The 20612-nt window shown below is 48.6% G+C and overlaps 8 protein-coding genes across 8 annotated transcripts; 3 read left to right on the forward strand and 5 right to left on the reverse strand.

Moving 5' to 3' along the window:
- Nucleotides 1–4: 4 nt before the first annotated feature.
- MGYG_04896 (lysine-specific permease) lies at nucleotides 5–1929 on the reverse strand (the record flags this gene model as incomplete). Its single annotated transcript, XM_003172259.1, has 7 exons — nucleotides 5–19; nucleotides 87–330; nucleotides 448–912; nucleotides 1002–1150; nucleotides 1219–1260; nucleotides 1315–1516; nucleotides 1580–1929. The coding sequence occupies 7 exons, from the start codon at nucleotides 1927–1929 to the stop codon at nucleotides 5–7; spliced, it is 1467 nt and encodes a 488-aa protein (XP_003172307.1).
- Nucleotides 1930–2958: 1029 nt separating this feature from the next.
- Nucleotides 2959–5415, reverse strand: MGYG_04897 (ATP-dependent RNA helicase DBP4; the record flags this gene model as incomplete). The annotated part of the gene is made up of 1 exon (XM_003172260.1): nucleotides 2959–5415. One exon carries the CDS (start codon nucleotides 5413–5415, stop codon nucleotides 2959–2961), a length of 2457 nt encoding a protein of 818 aa, XP_003172308.1.
- Nucleotides 5416–5675: 260 nt separating this feature from the next.
- MGYG_04898 (J domain-containing protein spf31) lies at nucleotides 5676–6470 on the forward strand (the record flags this gene model as incomplete). Its single annotated transcript, XM_003172261.1, has 3 exons — nucleotides 5676–5750; nucleotides 5814–5857; nucleotides 5933–6470. The coding sequence occupies 3 exons, from the start codon at nucleotides 5676–5678 to the stop codon at nucleotides 6468–6470; spliced, it is 657 nt and encodes a 218-aa protein (XP_003172309.1).
- A 527-nt stretch (nucleotides 6471–6997) lies between these two features.
- Nucleotides 6998–8823, reverse strand: MGYG_04899 (multidrug and toxin extrusion protein 2; the record flags this gene model as incomplete). Its single annotated transcript, XM_003172262.1, has 2 exons — nucleotides 6998–7804; nucleotides 7867–8823. 2 exons carry the CDS (start codon nucleotides 8821–8823, stop codon nucleotides 6998–7000), a joined length of 1764 nt encoding a protein of 587 aa, XP_003172310.1.
- A 527-nt stretch (nucleotides 8824–9350) lies between these two features.
- MGYG_04900 (hypothetical protein) lies at nucleotides 9351–10045 on the forward strand (the record flags this gene model as incomplete). The annotated part of the gene is made up of 2 exons (XM_003172263.1): nucleotides 9351–9451; nucleotides 9571–10045. 2 exons carry the CDS (start codon nucleotides 9351–9353, stop codon nucleotides 10043–10045), a joined length of 576 nt encoding a protein of 191 aa, XP_003172311.1.
- A 424-nt stretch (nucleotides 10046–10469) lies between these two features.
- Nucleotides 10470–11438, reverse strand: MGYG_04901 (isopentenyl-diphosphate Delta-isomerase; the record flags this gene model as incomplete). Its single annotated transcript, XM_003172264.1, has 3 exons — nucleotides 10470–10705; nucleotides 10785–11138; nucleotides 11225–11438. The coding sequence occupies 3 exons, from the start codon at nucleotides 11436–11438 to the stop codon at nucleotides 10470–10472; spliced, it is 804 nt and encodes a 267-aa protein (XP_003172312.1).
- A 4038-nt stretch (nucleotides 11439–15476) lies between these two features.
- On the reverse strand, nucleotides 15477–16898 carry MGYG_04902 (hypothetical protein; the record flags this gene model as incomplete). Its single annotated transcript, XM_003172265.1, has 3 exons — nucleotides 15477–15759; nucleotides 15812–15885; nucleotides 15951–16898. 3 exons carry the CDS (start codon nucleotides 16896–16898, stop codon nucleotides 15477–15479), a joined length of 1305 nt encoding a protein of 434 aa, XP_003172313.1.
- A 1947-nt stretch (nucleotides 16899–18845) lies between these two features.
- Nucleotides 18846–19262, forward strand: MGYG_04903 (hypothetical protein; the record flags this gene model as incomplete). The annotated part of the gene is made up of 2 exons (XM_003172266.1): nucleotides 18846–18848; nucleotides 18945–19262. 2 exons carry the CDS (start codon nucleotides 18846–18848, stop codon nucleotides 19260–19262), a joined length of 321 nt encoding a protein of 106 aa, XP_003172314.1.
- Between the last annotated feature and the right edge of the window lie 1350 nt (nucleotides 19263–20612).

The following is a 20612-nucleotide window of genomic DNA, read 5'->3' on the forward strand; positions in this document are numbered from 1 at the left end:
TCGGTCAAGAGATCCATCTCTTCCAACTTGACGAATTTCGTTTCATGACTACAAATTTTCCAGGTTAGGAACATGCATAGGAGTACCGGAATTTGTATATAGAAGCTGACAAAGTCAACTGGTTTTGAACTTTGGGCTAAAAGCACGACCACCCCTGGACGAGGATGAGCAAACCGTTGAGTCCGATTGATAGGATGGGTCCCCACGGGTAAGTCCAGTTTTTTGAAAGGGAGAAGATGCTCGAGGTTTTGCACACGGACAGCCTGGCGGAAACGCAGCGAGGAGAATCCAATAGCCATCCAGGAGAGTTGGTTGGATACACCAACAATGCTGTATGGAGAGGGAAGGAAGTTAGTATGATTTACTGGAGAAATGTAGGAGGAAAGCGGCGATGAAAAGCCGGACGGAAATATGATATATTGGTGTGAAAGATTTTGAGCAACTTACTTCTGTAGCCAAGTCCAGAGTTGGCCAGCACCGATGTAGCTTGCACCAAAGCAAAGGCCGCTAATGGCAGATGTGCCTATGACAGCAATCCACGGGGTCTTCCACCGATTAAGCTTCCCGAAAATAGCAGGACCGTGGCCATTAACAGCAAGGGTGTAGAGCAATCTTGTGCCAGCGAACAGTGCATGGTTACCAGCAGAAATGACGCTAGTGACGATGACGGCGTTAATGAAGCTGCCTGCAATACGGCTGCCTGCTTGCTGGAAGACGATGGTAAAGGGGGAGGTCCGGGAGTCCTTGGTGGTCAGCTCTGGGTAGTCGTATGGCACATTCAGACCAATCATGAGGATGGCCAGGATATAAAAAATCAGGATTCGCCAGAAGACATTGCGGATCACCTTTGGCATGGTGCGCGTGGGGTCCTTCGTCTCTCCGGCGGTGATGGCAATGGACTCCGTTCCGCCGCTGGCCAACAAGTTAGCATATATGAGGCAAAAAGAAAACAGAGATAGATATGATAGATAGAGATTGTAAGTGTAACTGCAATCACTTACTATGCGAATGAGGCCGTGACAAATACGGAGGCAAAGCCACCAATTCCGCCAACGAAGGGCGCATCCCCCTTGAGAAAGACGCTGCCGCCAATATACCTGTGGTCGACATTGCCACCACAGTTGACAGCAATTCCAAGAATGATGAATATCTGAAATTTTACTGAGTCAGTATTGCGCTAGGATTGGCCCGTTGGTATACAGGAGAAGTGTCACTTACAACTATAGTGACGACTTTGAGCAAACTGAGGATATATTCCATCTGTACAGGTGTTAGCTGATCCTATTTTGGCAGACAAATTGAGCATGTCCATACCTCGCCGTATGCCCTAACGGACACTATGTTCAGTCCGACCAGGACGAAGAGAAATATGAGACTGAACGCCCATCCAGGAAAGGAATCCGTCCAGTACTTCAGCAGAAGCTGCAAGGCGACCAAATCTGCCGCTGTTGCAACCGCATCGTTGAACCAGTAATTCCAGGTCAAAGCAAAGCCAAAGGCATCGTCCACAAAGCGTCTTCAATGCCTAGTTAGCTGTGAAGTGAGGCATATATATATGTAAGGGTAAAGGGTGGCTTACCCAGCATATGTACAGAAAGAACCGGCGATGGGTATAAAGGTGGCCATCTCGCCGAGAGAGAGCATGGTGATGAAGACAATGGCTCCCACAATGGAATACGATATCAACATTGATCCTGGGCCTCCAGTAGCCAGCGACTTGCCTGTCCCCAAGAACAGTCCTGTCCCAATCGTTCCCGCAATCGCAATCATCTGCACCTGACGAGCAGAGAGCTGGCGTGCAAGCTTGTCCGATACCACTAGGGGAGCGCCATCGACCTTTTCTTCGTTTGCGCCCATCGACTTTTCCACATCATGGCTCTCGTACGTAGCCGGAGGCCTGATCTCGTCTTGCACGTTAGAGGGTGCCATCTTGTCTATGTCTATTGTTGACGGCAGAAGAGAATCCAGACGAAAGACCAGCCCAAGCAGCCAGTGGACGGGCCGAGTACCTTTATATAACTACCTATCCCAAAGCCGAAAGAAACGGCAACGGCCCGTACTCGGTCAACCGCTCGACAACCAGCACGTACCAAGCCCGAGACAGAGGCAGACAACGCAGTTATATCTTATTCTTTTCTCTCCGGCATGATATAGTTATGCACTCCGTACACTTTACATAGCTAGCCCATCTCGGGACGAAAATCAGGTGGCGAGGAAAATTTGGTGCTTAAATTGCGTGCCCTGGATGTCGCCCGCAAAGTCTCCCAGGCTTCCCCAGCGAACCAGAACCCGGACGAAGATGCAAAGAAATAAGCCAAACCCGAGCTTACAGACGGGAAGTTTCTATTATTAAGCCAAGCATCAGACGCAGCGGAAGGATGTTTAGTTGGATCTCCAAGTCACTCTAGCTGCTCGGCCAGCGGCTTGGCCTGAGAGTCTCTTTGACCCGGAAAACAGCTTGGAGAGGTCGCCTGAGCCTGGGGGAGTCGGTAGAGATGGCATCCTGGCACAGGGAAGGCTTCCAGATGGCCCTTTACTGGCCTCTGGCGTAGTGCGAGTGGTGGAAAGGCGACCATCCGGGGTCCGATATCTCGTACAATCCTGGTCGATATACTGAGATATCCCCTGCTCCCAAGCCGTCCAGCTGGATGACCCCGCAAAGGAACAAGAGAATACGATGATGCAACGGCGGAGAAATAACTAACTATGTTGGCAGCGGCGCGCGTTGTCAGCCGTTGGTTTTTTGTTGTCTGCCGAGATATGTGATCAGATTTAGATGTTTCTGGTTGTGGTGTTGCGCGAATATTGGCCAAAATATCACCAATTACAAGTCCAAAGGCTAGAATGGAAAGTTCTATTTTACTAATGGATATAGATAATACTATATCCTCATGACTTCGTGACGTATCCAGGCGCCCCGTGTGCAAGAAGGGGGCAGAAATAGAAGGCAAAAACTGACTATCCAAGTAGACCGCTGGCAAAAGCTTCCAGGTCCTCCAGCGTCTGCATCTCAGCAGGCTCGTCAAAAGTGACCTTGGTCCCTTTCTTCTTCTTCTCTTTTCTGTTGTTAGTATCCTGGTCATGGCCCCCTTGGGTCTTCTGCTTCTTGCTTGGAGGTCTGATCTCAGTCTCACCCATTTCACCTTCCATGGCATCACCTTCTCCCTCATCTCCTTCATACGGCGCAAGGTAAGCAACGGGGCCATCGCCATCCTCGGCAGCTGCAGCCTCTCGCTCTGCCCTCGCCCTCGCCCGACGCTGTTCTTTCTTTTCCCGCTTCTTCTGTTTGGCGATCTCTTTGTCACGAATATCTGCCAGTCGTGCTCGCTCAGTCTCAAGCTCAAGGAATTTGGCTCTCTGTTCCGCTGCATCTCCTCGCTTCTTAAAGTCTTCTTCATCCTCTAGCTCGTAAATCTCATGGGCATTACCGTCGTCGTCGTAGACCAGCTTCTTGCCGGGGTTCTTGTACTTGAGGAGCTTCTTCTTAGACTGTAGTAGCTTCTCTCGTCGGTTCGAGTCAATGAGTAGAGGGGCTCGGCCTTCAATTTGCACTGCTCGGACTCCTCCGGCTACTTCTTTCACTTGTATACCGGAATCATTGCGAGGCTCGTCATCAGCCTCCTCATCATCCTCAACTTCATATCTTCTTTTCACTGCAAGGAAGTCATCATCGCCATTTGTAGCATCTTTTGCCTTGCTACCGTCCTTGTCGCCCGCCTCTTCATCGTATATAAGTTTGGTATAATGTTCAGTGAAGACGTCTTGATTCCTTCTCTCAAACATCCTATCATACTTGGTCCGTATTTCAGGTGCCTTGGCTTTCTTCTTTTTGCCTTCGGCATTCTCATCTTCGTCTTCATCCTCATCATCGCTCGAAACAAGCTGTAGCTTCCGAGGAGCGTTCTTCAGTGACTTGGTATCCTCTCCCTTGATAAACTTGATGCGCGGCGCACCAGGAAGACCCAAGCTTGCCGCAAATTCCTCTAGCGGGAGCGCCTTAACGTCAAACACTTCTTTATCCTTTTGGATATATATTGACTTGACATAAGAGGTAAAAGCCTTCTGTCCAAGGTACTTGAGCTGCGGATCTTTGAAACACATATTTTGCAGCTGGTGTTTTATGCTCTGCTGCTTGTTGGCTCGGATATTTATTTTTTCGATGGGTATCTTTTTCTGTTCCAGGCGAGAGAGCATACCTATTTCTTCACTGGGATCAAGGAACAGCACCGCTCTTCCGTCTCGTTCATACCGCGCGGTGCGCCCAACCCGGTGAATATATGTGTCCGAATCCTCAGGACAGTCCAGCTGGATGACCCAGTCGACGGCCGGAAAGTCAAGACCTCTTGCGACTACATCTGTAGCAAACAAACATGAATTCTTCGAGGCCGAAAACTTATGTGTAATATCAAGTCGTGCCCCTTGCTTCTGTCGGCCATGAAGATGTAGAAGTGGTATTCCAGGCTGCATCTGTCTAAAAGCTTCATAGACAAAACGAACTTCTTTACTCGAAGAAAAGAAGACAATGATCTTAGACTTTACACTGCTCCGAATGAAGCTCCATAGCGTATCCAACTTGTCAGGTAGAGGTGTCACAACATAATGCTGCTGTAGAGTAGACGGCGTGGCACTGGAAGCAGCCTCGTGCACAGAAATGTACTCTGGATCTTGTAGACTCAGCCGAGCAAGGTCGGACACTTTTTTCGTCTGCGTAGCACTGAATAACATGGTCTGTCTTTCCTTGGGGAGATGCTCCACAATCGCATCTACTGTGCTCTGAAATCCCATATCCATAATCCGATCCGCCTCGTCCAGCACCAACATCTGTATATTATCCGTGTCGAACGCCGCGGTCTGGTCCATGTGCTGTAGCATACGTCCAGGGGTACACACAAGTATGTTCATTCTCCCGAGACGCTCTTGTTCCTCCTGTAGACTTTTCCCTCCGATAACAAGTCCAGCCGAAAAGGTATGGTGTCGACCAATTTTGCGCAAAACTTCAAATATCTGAATAGCTAATTCGCGAGTCGGTGATATTATCATTGCCCCCAGTCCATCGTATTCCGTCCATTGTTTTCGAAACAGATTTTCTAGCACTGGGACAAGGAAGGCCAGTGTCTTCCCGCTCCCAGTTTTGGCCGCGCCGAGTATGTCTCTTCCTTGCAGCGCATGAGGGATCGCACGCGACTGAATATCTGTCAATTCTTTGAAATGAGATGCAGAGAGACCCAGTCTCGTCGCTTCAGAGAGTGGAAGGTCAGTAAAGCTCTCAATCGCAGCTTTGGTATCAAGCTCTACAACTCGCTGTTTGAGTGATGCTATATCATCTTCGTTCCTCTTTCGTTTTAGTATTCGAGGATTTTGGCGAGGCGCTTTCGACAACGGTTTCCCATTCCGCAACGAGCGATCCTTCGCCATTGTGTGCCGTCTAGCGTATTATCCAACTTGTCCGTCTTGTCGTTATCTTCGTCTTCGTCTCTGCTTTTTCCATCTCGAACTTTTTTGCTTTAGGAAAAAAAAATTATATCCGCATGCTTAGTCATCTTATCGATAAGAAGCATCACGAAAGTGAAATCCGACGTCGAAACCAGCGATCAAACCGCATTGAAGGATCGAAAGGGAAAAGGAATTCAGGTGATACGACGCAACTGAGTGTCGGGGCGGAATCAGACAAGAATATGGCTGCAGATGAGGAGCTTGATGCTCTTGATTCACTGAACTCACTGGAGAAGGAAGCTTCAGAGTTCAACAAGGTACGGCTAACTAGCCAGCTTACTAGAACAACCTCCATAGCTAACCAGTACACTATAACTTAGGATGCAGAGATCGATCGCATAAGGAAGGCCTTTCAACTCGATGCGTATGTGTGATACTGCTTAGTTTTACCTTTATATATTTGCTAGCAAAGATAAAAGCTGACGGACACGGCTAATAGCTACGCGGTACTCGATCTCCAGCCCGGAGTCCCAGACTCCGATATAAAAGTCCAATATCGAAAAAAGTCTCTACTCATTCACCCCGATAAAACCTCCAACCCAGCTGCCCCAGATGCCTTTGACAGACTTAAAAAAGCGCAGACAGCTCTCCTCGATGAAAAGCAGCGAGCACATCTAGACGAATGCATAGCGGACGCGCGACGATTGCTAATTAGAGAACATAAATATACACTTGATTCACCAGAGCTCAAGACGGAAAAGTTTAAAGAGGAATGGAGGAAGAAAACTGTGTTTGTCTTGCTGGAGGAAGAAGCTAGGCGTCGGAGACAGTTGAAGGGTAGGATGCAGGAGGAAGGAAGGGAGAAGAAGAGGGAAGAGGAAGAGCTGGAGGCAAGAAAGCGGAAAAGAGATGATGAAAAGGCGTGGGAAGAGTCGAGGGATACGCGTATTGGGAGTTGGAGGGACTGGCAGAAGGGTAGAAAAGGTGGTGATAAGGGAGAAGGGAAGAAAAAGAAGAAAATGAAGGTGTTGGGATAGGAGGGAGCATTACATGTCTAGGGCCTGGACATTTTTTTCATTTTTGTTATAAGGGTTGACTATGGGGGTTTACGGCCTTGATATTGGAGTTTGACGGGATTTAGATTGTTGACGTTACTGTGCTTTGGTTGGAGCTCGATGTTTTCCCAAATATACTCCATGTGAACAGCATGCAGCCACGTTATTAAATAAACAAGTATATATAAAATACGCTATTATCTTATTTCTGAATAGAGTCACTGTTAAACCTGAGATATTGCTGGTAATGATATGTGCCACCGTCCGCTCACGGAATTCTCGTAATAGACAAATCTGTCAGTGAAAATGCAAGCTGCACCACTGCAAGGCTGGATTATAATCAAAAAGAACATGTAAAATAACAAACCATTTTGTGAGCGAATACAGAAGCCAAAGAGGGCCTGGGAAGTGGTACTTGCCACGGGTGACATGCAATAGTATTATGTGAGTCCAAATTAAAATAATGAGGAAATGGCATCAAATCAGGGAAGAAAAAGTTGAATGTCGCCTTAGACTTCTTCGTTTCGCTTTTGAGCTTCCGAAACTGCGTGCTCCCAGCTCGTTTGGGTCAGGAATATACCTTCAATCAGGCCGACAAGGAAAAGACCAATGGCAACACCACCCCATAGGCCCCAGAGATCCCAGTGAAGGCCAAATGCGGTGGCCATGCCAATAGGGAGTGCAACGACGTAGTAGCAGAAGAGCTGGGTGTATCCTCCGATGGACTGTCTTCCAAGGCCACGGAGCACACCATTACAGTTTGTTGCAAAGGCATCAAAGAGCTGGAAGGAGGCACAGAGCGGAAGGACTGCTGCAATAAGCTCGATCACATCCTCATCCGAGGTAAATAGGGCGGGTATATAGAATCGAAGGGTAGAAAGGAGAGTGATGTTAATGATGCCAACGATGATGGCAGCGGTCATGTTGACCTTGGCAGCGACACGAGCAGCATCGGGAAGGGCAGCACCAATGAAATTTGCAATGCGGGTGCTTCCAGCAATTGAGAGTGGGAACGGAATTTGGAACATGATACCAGCGATGGTTGCAAGGACAGACTGGGCTGCCAGAGTGGTGGTTCCAAGGTAGGCGGCTGCCAGGGTGAGGATCTCGAATGCAAGGACTTCTGCTTCCATCATGAGGAAGCCAGGTAGGGCCAGGCGCACCATGGGGCCCCAGTTTTGGAATGCTCGATAAGTAAATCCATTCCAGCATTCCATGCCAGCAAAGAAGTAGACATAGATGAATAGGAGGATTGGGAGAAGGTTGTCGGAAACGATTACCGCAATGGGCGCGCCAATGAAACCCATGTCCAATTTCTAAGTAAAACGTTAGTTGAATGCGATTGAAATAGAGTATAGAGTAAAGGGGTAGGCAATACCCAAACAAAGAACCAGTTCAGGAACGCATTGACAGGAGCACCAATTAAGAGAACGTAGAGGGAGGCAGAGAACAAGCCCTGAGCCTGCACGTATCGCTTGGCTGCTTCAAAGAGTGCATATCCTGGGGCTCCAAGAATAGCCACTTTCAGGTAAAGAGCAGCCAGTTCGGCCACCTCCTTGTCAGGGACAATGGCTCTCAAGACGTGGCCGGCAAAGAACCAGAAAATGGCAATCGGGATGGTCATGGTCCAAAGGAAACAGACCATTCTCTGCGTCTGGAGGCCGACTAGCTTCTTGTTTCCTGAGCCATATGCCTGAGCGCAAAGGGTATCCAGACTGGTTGCAAGACCTTGATAGACCGCATAGCCACTGATGTTAGCTGTCATACTGGCTAAGCTGACGGCAGCCAGCTCAACCTTGCCGATATGGCCAACAGTAAATATGCTAGCAATAGTAAGGGAGTACTGGAGCAGGAAGCTGAATATCAGAGGAGCACTGTATTGCACCAGCACTTTTGCCTCTCTTGCCCATGTCGTCTTGATCAACCCCGCCATCACAGCATCATCCCATTTCTGGTCGATGATTGCATCAGCAGAAGCTTCCTCTCCGTTGGCTGAAGCATCTTGACCGTTCCCTAGAAGCGAAGTCGTCTCTGTCGGCCCAGCAGAAGGCCCCTTGGTCTTTTTGCTTGCTGAGTATGAGATGGCATTGTCTTCCAACAATGTCCGTTCCTCCTCCCGTGCCCGTTCCCGTTCTGCATCCGTCAGGTTGTCTGCTCCGTGGGTATGGGGAACGACTGTTCCTCGAGGGCCGCCCATGGTGAAGAAGCTGGGTCTCCTGTATGAGCCTGCTAAGGAGTGCGAGGCGCTAACCGTCCTACCTAGTGGGGAGGTTCCGGAGAGCTGACCATCGATATCAGTGGCCCGTGAGGGGATGTTCTGTGGTGGTGATGGCATCCTAAGGGCTCGAGCTGCACTGCGGCAATTGACAACCTTCTGTTTGATATGCGGACAAACAGAGAGAGAGGAAGACGGAGAGGAAGTCACTCGGGGCCAAAAGGAATTGAGTCTTCAGCTTGAAATAAAAAAAAAGAACTGGGGAAAAAGCAATTATCCGAGTCCTCCCAAAAAACAGGCCAAAGGGCGGATCAAGGTCGTATACAGCATCTGGTATTCCTCTGCAACCTCTCTTCCGTGTGTGTCCATGTAGAAATGGAGCTTACCCCCCTGCTGCGCTGACAGAGATACCCTGGTCGTCCTTTGTCTTTCTTGGTGGTTGATATCGGAATCCAGAAAAGTCCATGAATGTGTTGATGCTTCCCGATCGGGAAAGTACAAGCAATCACATGATTCAAGTCACGTGATGACCCTTTTGGGAACACAAAACAAAGACGGAACAACGACAAAGACGAAGACGAGGACGACGAGGATAAGAGTCCAAGAAGAAGGCGGGGACGAGAAGAGAGACAGAGATGATAAAGACTATGCCGCATACCCCGGAGGTCGACGTCGAGGACGATCCCTCTGGCCACCCCTTTGGCCGGCTATCAAACCCGTTCAGCATCAAACCAGTAAACGTCACCAAGTTCGTATCGACCGCTTGAACCTTTGAGACTCTGGCTTAAGAGTCATCTCATCCCTGTTTCATCCTTGGTAGCGATCAAGATGACAGCATCAGCATATGCTAACAGGCAAGGTGAACAGACAGGTAGCGTCGAAGAAGCGGGTAGTCTTCACCAAACCCCTTTTCGGGGCCCTGTTGCTGGAGAACAGCGCGTCAGACGCACGAGACCACTGCGCCAACGAGCGTACGTTTCTAGCATGGCTCCGGCTATCCATGTATCTCTCGATCGTGTCGAGTGCTATCGTCCTGTCGTTCCATCTCCGAGCCCAGCCGACGGCGTTGGAGCGCAACTATGCCCTCCCGCTGGGGATACTGTTCTGGGTGCTTGCTCTTGGGACTATCATCAGCGGAGTTGCAAACTACATTCACACGCTGGCCAAGTATAGTCGGCGTGCTGCGCTGGTGCAGAGCGGCTGGAAGACACAGGTTATCTTCTGCGTTGTCGCTGTTGTCATCATCGGAACTTGCATTCTCTTTTTGAGTACTAACAGGAGGTATCGTTCGACACTTTTATATATCTTGCCCACCGCTATCTTTGCTACCAACCTCGCTTGACTAATCTCTATATACAACAGAACGATGTCTACTTAGGGTTCCGTCTGCCTGCAGGAGTCCGGATGGATATTTATATTTGATCTGGTTTTACACGGCATTGCATTGCTTTCTTTGATACCCTTTACTTACGCACCGTGCCTATGCTTGCATTATACCATCCATCATTTGCATGCAGGCGTGTTGTTCATACATTCATTATATTTCTTTCTGAGCGTTTAGCCTGTTCTACTAAGGTTTGTGGACATAACGGTCGTTTTTCTCCCGGGGTACTTTTTTTTAATCAAATATAATTTTCATTTCGCCATGACGTTGAGTCTTGACGGGGCATTCATTTCATATATCCGTCAAATCAACTCTTTTAAATTAACAACCCGAACATTATTCAGAAGCAGTCAGTCCGTATATACTTCCCTCCCATGGCCAACTACATTCTACATATCTTCTCGTCGTTGACGTACTTCTTGAACGAGTCAGAGCCAAAGTTCTCCCACCACTCGAACAGTTTGTCGTCACAGATGAGCTTGAACCATGGAGTGAACTTGGCACTCGGGTCCTTGAACATCGCTTTCAGCTCATCGGGTGTGACATACTTGACATCCCGGACCTCATTGGGGTTGGGGTTCAAGTCGACATCCGCCTTGATGAAAAGGATGTAGTCAACTGTGTTGAATCATCAGCCCTCACTCTCAGGACCCAAAATGGAAACAAGAAACAAATAATAGAGCGAGGAAAAACTCACCTTCATGCTCGCCCCATTTCCCGTCATCGCCGCTGGGAGCAAGGTAGTGAATCCTGGTGAGGAATTCGAACTTGTCCGCTGGAACCTGGACTTCCTTTATTCCCAGCTCCTGGTCCAGCTTTCTCCTGGCAGCAGTGCGAGCACCCTTCACAGCCTCACTGAGAGCTGCTCCGCTCGCCTCCATCTCGCTAGGGATAGCAAGAGGGTGAGAGCAGCAGGTGTTGGTCCATAGGTCTGGGAAGGTGATCTTCTCCGTGGCACGCTGCTGAAGCAGGAGGCGGTTCTGCGAGTCGAAGAGGAAGACGGAGAATGCACGGTGGAGCAGCCCACGGCCGATATTGGTCATCAGATGGCCTATTGTACAGCGGTTAGATGGTTTTCAGTTCCGGACGAGCCCTTGTGACCCAGATGTATGCATGTGTATCTATGTAGTAACGTACAAGTCTTCTTGCTGCCAGACGCAATCGGCTTGTCATCTGTGTCCACGACGATGCACATCTCGTCCATCAGCTTGACTTGGTCCTCGTTGTACCCGTCGAGTTCTCCTCCCAACCGGGCAGAGCTCGCGCCGCCAAACTGGGTATCGACATCGGGGAAGAGGGTCGCAACGTTCCCTGCCGTAATGGGCTCCGTTACACTGGCTGTGGCCGACATGGTGATGTGATCAAATGGGGGCTGTACGGAGTACCCGCGTGGAGCTCTCGGGGTCAAAGGAGGGGGGTAGGCAGCGGCGTTGCGAGGGTTTCAGGACAGTAAATCACCAATGTTCGATGGCGGCGTGTCCAAGGCAGCAGGTATGCGAGAAGAGTAGATGAGATGTACTCTGTAGAGGGGGGGAGGACGCTGAAAAGGGAGGTTGCTGGCTATCTGGCGCAAATTTCAGCAACGCCCATATCAAAATATTTCTGCAGGTCAGGCCAACCAGCCCAGGTGGGGTAAAATTAGTTCACTAAACGCCCGCGGGTCAGTTCAAAATCGCCCAGCGGCACTTTTGCTGCGCCGAACACTTCACCCTCCGCGCGCCGTAAGTAGTTGGCGGAGCAGCCAGTAAGTCAGCAGCGAAGACCCCGAGACATCTTTGCTTTTCTCTTCTCTCCTTCTCTCGCTGACGACATGGTTGAACCTACGTAACTAGTTATTTAGTTAACTACGGTTTAGGTATTAGTTAGCTAGGCCTGTCGGTTTATCCGGTCACAGCCACGGTCGAAGTCGCCGATGGTCATCGTCACCAAGCTCACCCCTGGAGCACTTTGCTAGGTTCGGACCCCAACAGCAAAGGGGAGCTTCCGATGGACTCGATGTGCTATCAGGAGGGCTCTTCATGTGTATCCTGGCCTGCTGCATACAGGTGCCATCGTTATCGAACGGTTTGCTAGCTACCGTCTATAGCTAAACTGCATGGTTCAGGGGTCAATATACACACTGGGTGGCCCCTCCAGGTGAATTTTTCAAGTCTATACGAATACAGCTCAAGATGCATAGGGCCAGAGACATCGTCACGGAAGCAAGCAGGAACTTGGTAGGGAGAAAACTGCAAGTTTGATGTTGGGGGTTGGAATTCACTCACGGAAGATGCATGATACCGGATCCATGCTATGCGATGCTGCGATTGACTCTTCAGGTGTGTGCAACCTGCCGCTAACTAACTAAGTATATAACTAGCTGGTTAACTGGTTAGCCATTGACCACCAAGATGCAAAGATATTTTGCAGTTAGGAGTCCGAGCATTTACCAATCATTTCATGCATTGCATGGTATGAAAAATAGTTGCAAGTAGGCTAATTGCATCATCGTCAAAGGCTGAAGCAAACGGGTAAATTAATCTGGGAGTGCCTTCAAACATGAATCACGATGCTAGTTGCCCTGGCCCATATCACTGGGTAGATGGCTTCATTTTGGGCGATCACCTGGTTAGTTGGGAGTACGAAAGAAGCCAAACCTTGGGACGAGACCTTTGAAGGGACGGCCGATCTATCCCGCGCGCAGGGGTAAAAAAGGGTTACCTGCTGCAGGGTCTCCGTTTGGCAGTCCTTGGGTTAAAGTTGGCTGTTACAACATCGATTAAAGGGGACCAATTGGCCAACGCGAGAGAGTCACTCCACTGGTGGGCGGGTGATTCGGAGTCTTCTCGGAGCCCTAAACACCATACCGTTATCTGGAATTAAGTCAACCAGCAGACATGGTACAACCGCAGTGGAAGCTGATCATCTTGCTGCACTGTCAACCCTCCCCGTCTGGCTTTGGTGGTAGCTTTGTTGGTCGCATAGTCTCTTTCGAGAAGGAGAATCGAACAATAACGTGAGTCGGACAGGTGGGCGCTAAGACAAAAGCATCGCTCAGCGGAGGGCCTGAGTTGGGGCTGGACACTGCTGTAGTTCGTAGTTTAGGCCCCCATTAACTCCCACCCAATAACTATCATTATGCTAACTATCCTCCAAGGTAAAGCTCCCCACATCCTGCTCTTTAACTCTGCACGCAAACGGGAAGCGAAGTGGATTCTCGGGTACTCCCTTTCCCCAAGCCTTGAGGGGCCTGAAAGGGGGCCATAACTAAAGCTCGGTCCGACAAACGGGTTCTGCCATAATCGTATTGGTATATACCTAAGGTTGGCTAACGCATTCTCCTTAGGCTGATGCAAAAACTACGAGAGGGGTTTATCTTGCATTCTGAACTTACTTAGCTCAGACGACGAGAGATCATGCCAAACCGGCCTGAAGCGGGACGTCTTCCAGAAAAGTACATAGAAGGAAATCGAGTATGAGGTAAGCAAGTCAACGCCTCAGAAGAAGCAAGTAAATGCAAGCAATTCACGTCAAGGAAGGTGGTCAAATCTAAATTCCTCGAGCATACCATCTGGGTGAGCGATCGACATGTCGGAGGGCCCCGATCGGCCTTCATTCGTCACAGGGTCTTTTCTTCACAGGAAAAGAGTAGTACAGCCAAAGGAAAGGGAAAAGGTAAAAAGAGGCGAAAATTTCCAGGATATGCAATCGGCCATAAGGCTTATGCAAGAACTGGCTGCAAATGGAATACTGTCACAAAACGGGCTGAGCGAGGATACACCGAAAATGCAATTGGGATGAAGAGGTAGCAAGAAGGAAAATATTAACTAAATTAGCTACGGGGTGCATACTCTGCATATTCAGCCATGTTGTAAGCATGATTTATAACTGTTGGGTATACATATCCATGGACAGACATACGTCCCCTTAACTACATTCTATGCAAAGAAGTGGGTAGTCTGGCGACTAGTCAAACATCAACATCCCTTCCAAGTAGCGTATCTATAGAGAAAGATAATAAAAAGGTGAAGAAAGACTGCATATTCATGATATCGAACCCAAAAAGCCACTGTCTATCTTTTCCTCTTATTGTTTTGGTTTTGTTGTTCTCGTTGTTGTTCCCCAAGATGATCTTGTTTCATCATGGAGAAAGAGCGAAGGGGAAAACGCACGGACGGCCGGAAAGAGCCAAGAACTTAAAATAAAAATAAAGAAATTAAAGTTAAGTGGGGCCTTCCTTCCTGCATAGAAGGAGTCTGGAAGTAAGTGGAGACAGGGTCCTGAGCTAGTCTCGATCCGGGTATCAGGCGGTTAAAGCCGTCTTTGTCTCGATGAATAAGAACTGTCAATCAACACTCGACACTAGACAGCGCATGCATAAGCGTAAGAGGAAAGCAGAGAAGGGTGGGAGGGTAAGCAGCAGCAGCAGCTACGAGTAAGGAGAGCTAATCCAGCAATTTATAATTCCATTGCATATATGTATTTGTTAGAGCCAACGGCCGGCGCTTACTCTCTCGTCACCTGCTATCCTATGAAAACATGCTTCGGCCCATCCCCTGGTGGACCCTGGTTCGTGCTCACATCCCAATTAAAGGGACATCAAGGGCACAAGAGAAAAACAAGAGACAAAAAAAGGGGGCCGTCACCTTCTCCCCGCACTCTGCAACGTCTCCTCCAAGCCTATCGCTTCTTAACCAACATTAACTCCTGGTTGACATGTGGGTAAATGGAAAGGGCCTGGCGCTAAAAGACGTCCAATCAAGGGGAATGGGAAAACACGGAAGGGGGCCAAATGGGAGGAAAGTGAAAATGCTTGTTTGTTGATCAACGCTCTGGACAAAGACATCGATCAATCAGATATGGTATAATCTTTTTTTCAATACCAAAGAACTTCACCGCGGGAAGATCGTGGATCAGGGGTTTGTTGCTCGAACTCCGAGGCTCCGGGGCCAAATAAAAAGAAATGTGTAGTTAATAGTGCAGAGAACGGAAGGGCATCTTTCTTTTACCATTCTTGGTATGAGTTAAATGGCCCCCCCGTATTCACCACATAGAGAGGAGACGATGCACAGATAGGGGAAAAAAAAAAAAAACAAATAAAAATAAAATATAGAAAACAGGATTAACCCAAGAATGTAAGTAGTGAGTCCCGCAGGTTGCGCCAATCAATGTAAGAAAGCGAAAATGGATAGAAATGGGGAGAAAAAGAAAAAGTAAAACACGGTATGCAAGTCTTTCGCAAGCTGAAATAGGAATTTAGAACAGAAGTATGTCCTTATCCAATGCACCGTTCTATATGTTTGGATAAAAAAATAAACAACAATAAAGGAGGCCAAGGAAGGCTTTGCTGGCAGTTGCTTTTCGTGCCACTCGGTAGCGTCGTTTGAAATGTAGTTGCCATTATATTAAGTCATATGTACTCATGGTAGGTTTCGTTGCTGGGGTTTAGGTATGGTGTGACAAGGGCCGCATGTAGCTGAGAGTGGGTCGTGTATGCTGCAACTGGTTCGTGATAGGGAATAGAGACAATCGGGTAAGCATGACTGGCATCCAGGCCAGATGGCGCAATTGTGGTGGTTACAATGTCTGGCTGGCGGTGATGGTGATGGTGATATTGTAACTTTTCTTGTTGTTGGCTTTCCAGGAGTGCTCGACGATGCTGTTGTTGTCTTCGACAACCATCCTCTCGATGCCTATCACTCATTAGCATCGAATTCACAATACACATAGAGAGAATATTATTACCGTCGCAGTGTATCTTGTCGAGCAAAGCGGTGTCCGCACTGGTCGCAGCCAAACCGTTTTAGTTTTTTATGCACCTAGAAGGGAAATAAGGCTGATTAGCATCGATTGGATTAGGGGAAGTGGCTTTTTGAGGACTCACACTATCAACATGTCGAATAAGGTCAGTCTTTCGACTGAACTTATTGGTACACTGACCAATTGTGCATTTGTGAGGGTATCTTCTGTTGGGGTCGTGTATCTTCATGTGCGATCTGCAGTTTGAATTCCGTGTAAACTGCCTTCCACACTGTTCACATTCATATTTCCCATCCCCACTGTCCAGCGTCCGCTTCTTTTTTGAGGGCATTTTCACATCAGGAGATGACTGAACAAGTTCAGCTGACCGTTTGCCTACCACCTTGTTACTGTTTGAGGTTCGTAATGGGGAACGGTGAGGCTTGCTCTGAGTGTCGATAGGAGTTGAGGTAAGGACTGAAGTGCTTGTTTCTCGAGGCTGTCTTGTAGGGGCAGGAGGTCCAATTTGCTGATGAAATAAGGGAAGATCGTCCAAGTTGAAGAGGCCTTGTTTTGCGGCGTTGTCGTTTATTATTACTTCCCAGTCATCACTCATACCCTCACTAAGAATCTGTGGAGAATGAGTAGGGCTTGGGGACACCCCGTAGTTCGACGACAAATCAGGTGCATATATGTTGGACTGAATAGTTGAACTGCTTTCCACCTTCATCAACGGAACAGGACTTAGGAAACCAGCCGAAGAAGTATCAATATGGCTGCTTGGAACACTGAAGGACGAGATCGATGCATTAGGCACCACCTGTAGGCCATCGTATATCGATATTAAGGGGTAGGTAACCATTCTAGAAGGCGTGTTCGGAAAGCAGTGACCGACATTCGGCTCCCCGTGCCACCCTTGGGTAGCTTGAAGCATTGATTGAGATGGCGAGCAGATGGATACTGATGGACCGGCAGGTGGGACAGAGCAGTTTAGTAGACCGAGCCCGGTGGCTGATGAGGATTGAAGGGCGATTGCATCTGTGTGAGTGCAACTCTGGGGTGTCGTAGGATAGTTGGAAGATTGTTGGTGCATCGTAAAATTGTCACGAAGAGAGGAGGTTTTATGAGTTGGTTGCGTCGTCCGTCTTTATCAACAGGAATCCAGACTATAAATACATCCGAGTACTCATGGGTCTTTTAAATAATATAGAAGTGTTCACTGTGTTATGGGATTGGGGGAGAAAAGAGGGTATTCAAACGCAGGAAAGTATAATGGTATATATATGTTAGGTCTGCGTACAAGTGAAAATATAGGATCGACGCCATAGGGACCAAAGTGACCTGGTCTAAATTAGGCAAGCTGCAAGAGCGCAGGCTTGGAAAGGGCTCCTACATAATCCAAGGCGGATTTTGGAGTCTGGACTATGAATGTATGTATGTAGCAGCGGCATGCTATGTAGTCGCAGTTCTCCGGGCTTCTGAGGCCTGCAAATCCTTGTGGAGAAGCAATAGAAAAAGGAAAAAGGACTTAAGAAAAAAGGAAGGAAAATGAACCGCAGGGGGAAAACGACTGTGCAACTGCAGGTGTCAGCCATCCGGTCAACAAGGGAAATATTTTCAGAGGAATTGCAAAATTCGAGTAGTTATAAAAAGCAAAGCTGATTTTCGTTTTTGGGTTGTGATAAAATACTTACAATCGAACCCGAGTGACTGGATTGGGGCTTGCATCTAATCCATGGCCCCCTGCCACTCAACCCTGTAAATCCCGAGGCATAGCCCTGGGAGAATTAAAGGCGGACAAGGGACTGAGGCAGCAAAAAGACAATCTTTGGAGTCGATAGCGATAGTAAAAATGGGGTGTGGCCGCCGGAGAGCAAAAATATGGCGGCCTTGACATTGGTAGCTCGCTCTAGAGAGCATATTCTGGTCGAAACTGTACTGGTCTGGGGGCCGTTTGTTGACTTGCTGAAAGTATTATCGCATACATAAAGGCTAATCCAGGGGACTCATCGTTATGTGACGAGGCGGGGCATTTGCAAGTGAATTACTGGTCGGTTTGTAACGCGAGCGGCGTCTATCAAAACACAGCTTCTCTGTACACTCGCCAGGGGAGAGGCTCATAACGGTTCAGGGCAGCTAAACTTTCACTCATTTCCCTGCTGCACCCTCATGTAGGCACGCTTATAGTTAGCGGTGAAAAGTTGGCCCTTCGGGTTCCCAAACGTGCCCTCTGAGAAGCCCCAGTCTCTGGCTGTGCGTGGTCGTCTCGCTGCTGGTTATTCAATCCCGGCTGTTCTATATTATAGGGAGAATGACTCTCCTTTGACTGTCGCTTGTGAGTCCCCGTAGGCCTTGGTCACCCACCAGTTGTGTCAACGCCGTGTGAAGAAAATACTATTTCTAGAGATCCGGATGAGACTCAACGAGCCTGAACGAGGCTCTAGGATCAATTACAGCCCGGAAATAGATAAATCTGCATAGAGTTCGAGGTGAGGCGACCCGCAGGTCGGGCAGCGGTCGACCTGTTCAGTATATGGGGCTCAGGCTACTGGTGACAGTGTGTGCACACCACAGGTACATGTCCGTAAGGGATATCACATGCGATTTCGGTGAGATTTTGATCCATTGAGTTGAGTTGGATCCATTCCTATCGTGGAAATTCTGTGTAATACTCCCTAGAGCAACACTCCATAGCCTGGCCGAGGACCGGGGGAGGTTAGGCGCCAGCGGGGATGGCAGTACAAGAAGACAAGACGTGGCTGGTGAGTCGAGTATATTGACATCATCTGGAAGGAGGCTTGAGGCTGTGTTCAGCGTGGATGGTGAGGCGGACGTTGTGTTCTAGGGCATGGGAGAACCTACTTCATCCGCAGGGGCTGCTTTCCCTTGAGCACTGTGTAGAGAGACAGGTACTATACCAAGGGTTACCGTAATCCAACATAGCCCCCTTCCTCAAAGGTAGGATTTTCCTGTTATGAAACGGGGTGCAGGATAAAAAAACACTCCACCCTGCACAAAAGGCCAACAGGGCCGTGTGAGAATGGTACGAAATAGAATCGCAGCGAGCAAAATGCAGCCACTAAGCGACTGGGGGATTGCCAAATATTGCTAATCAGCGATGACAGATGGAAGAAAAAAGGGGGAAATTGAGCGATACTGGCCGGTCAGGCTCTGTCTACCGACGATTTTTGCCAGAAGAAAAACAGAACGATACTCCTCGGGGAACAGCAGTGCTCAGTTGATAATCGTGATCTCTTGCAGATGCGTCCTCAAGCTTGGCATATCATCTTCCCGGTCGAAGCCAATCGGAAGATGCTTGGCTCTGCAAGAAGCATTTAGCGCCTATGCGATTCTTGCCGCGAGATCCAATCGATTTTCCAAGACCACCCCTGTAATTTCAATTAAGGCCAGAAGAGCCGCGTTGGTCAAGGCCCTTGTCGGTGGATCTTTAAAATAAGGGCCTTCCCATCCAATCAATTCAGCCACCAAATCAATCGCATAGGAAACCCTTCAGACGGAGCTACAGTAATTGTCGAGATCCCATATTGTGCCCACGCTTGTACACAGCAGCCATGAGGACATTTCCACGTTGCTGTCCTGAGGCTGAGTTGCAAGCCCCGCATGTTTCGATAACCAAAGTCGCTTCTCTGTCATATTGCGTTTGACTAGAGCGGTAATTAGAAGCTGAAAGTAACGTCCTGGTCTGTCTCTTCGGCGCTGAAATATGTGGTTAAGCTTTGGCGGCGGCAGGCAGCTATCGTTTGGAGGACAGTGGGTGCGGACATCGTGTCTAAGCCACAGTACATACACGAAGGTAACCACCTGCAGACGAAATATTACCGTTCGATAGCCTGCTTTGGTAATTTCCTGATCCATAGCTCAGCACACATCATCGAAAAGGGCTAGCCCAGTACTACTTGGAGAGACCCTAGAGCCAACACGGAGTCCATACATCCTAAATCGCCAGCAATCCCCAGGGTTGCTACGTAGCTACATCCGTATATGCCTGTTTCAATGAGGCGGTGCACATGCCCAGGCCCTCAGGCAGAGATTTTAAGCCGCTTCATCGACTGGATAAGGCGTGAGAAAGTGGACGATGACATACAAACCCCCAGCTGTAATAGGTCCAGTTCACTGGTGGGCCCTAGTAACTCGATCGGAGATTGCCGCAAGCTACATTATCAATTTTTCAAGTCGGTCAAAGCCGTAGGTTGGTGAAGGGTCCATGTTCGTTTCACAGCAGACCTGGCAAGGCATTTTAGGCAGAATTTTGCAAATAACGGATGCAAGCCCTAGCTGTATCGAAGAATGGGTCTGGCGATGTCCGGTGTCATGATATGGAGGCTGCTGGCGGTAAGAGTCATTGAGCCCATTCGGAAGAGTCCCACAAGCCAGCACACTCCGCCGGAGTATGGCAGGTAATTCTGGCTATGTATATTGCATGCTCATGGAAACATGCAGGGTGCGTACATGATGATACGCCGTATCTGGATATCTGTCTGGTTTGCAACATGGTTGAGTAATCCGATTAACGCTGCAGATTTGGCATATACCACATTCGTGCGTGCTTGAAGAGAGGTATGAATATCTATTTCTCCGCCTGGATTAGAGGATGGCTTTGACATGAACATGCTTCGTGATTTTGCATCTTTAGCAAGGAGTATATTTCTGGCCATTGCCCGGTAAAACCATTGGATATCATTGTATCCCTCGAGTGGGCAGTGGCGCTTGCTGAGGTGCAGTATGGAACTTGCATTCAACCCATCAATGCCAGCTCATCATCCAAATGATGTGTCATGAAAAAGTG

The sequence above is a fragment of the Nannizzia gypsea genome, genomic scaffold (assembly GCF_000150975.2).
Source record: "Nannizzia gypsea CBS 118893 supercont1.4 genomic scaffold, whole genome shotgun sequence".
Lineage (NCBI taxonomy): Eukaryota > Fungi > Ascomycota > Eurotiomycetes > Onygenales > Arthrodermataceae > Nannizzia > Nannizzia gypsea.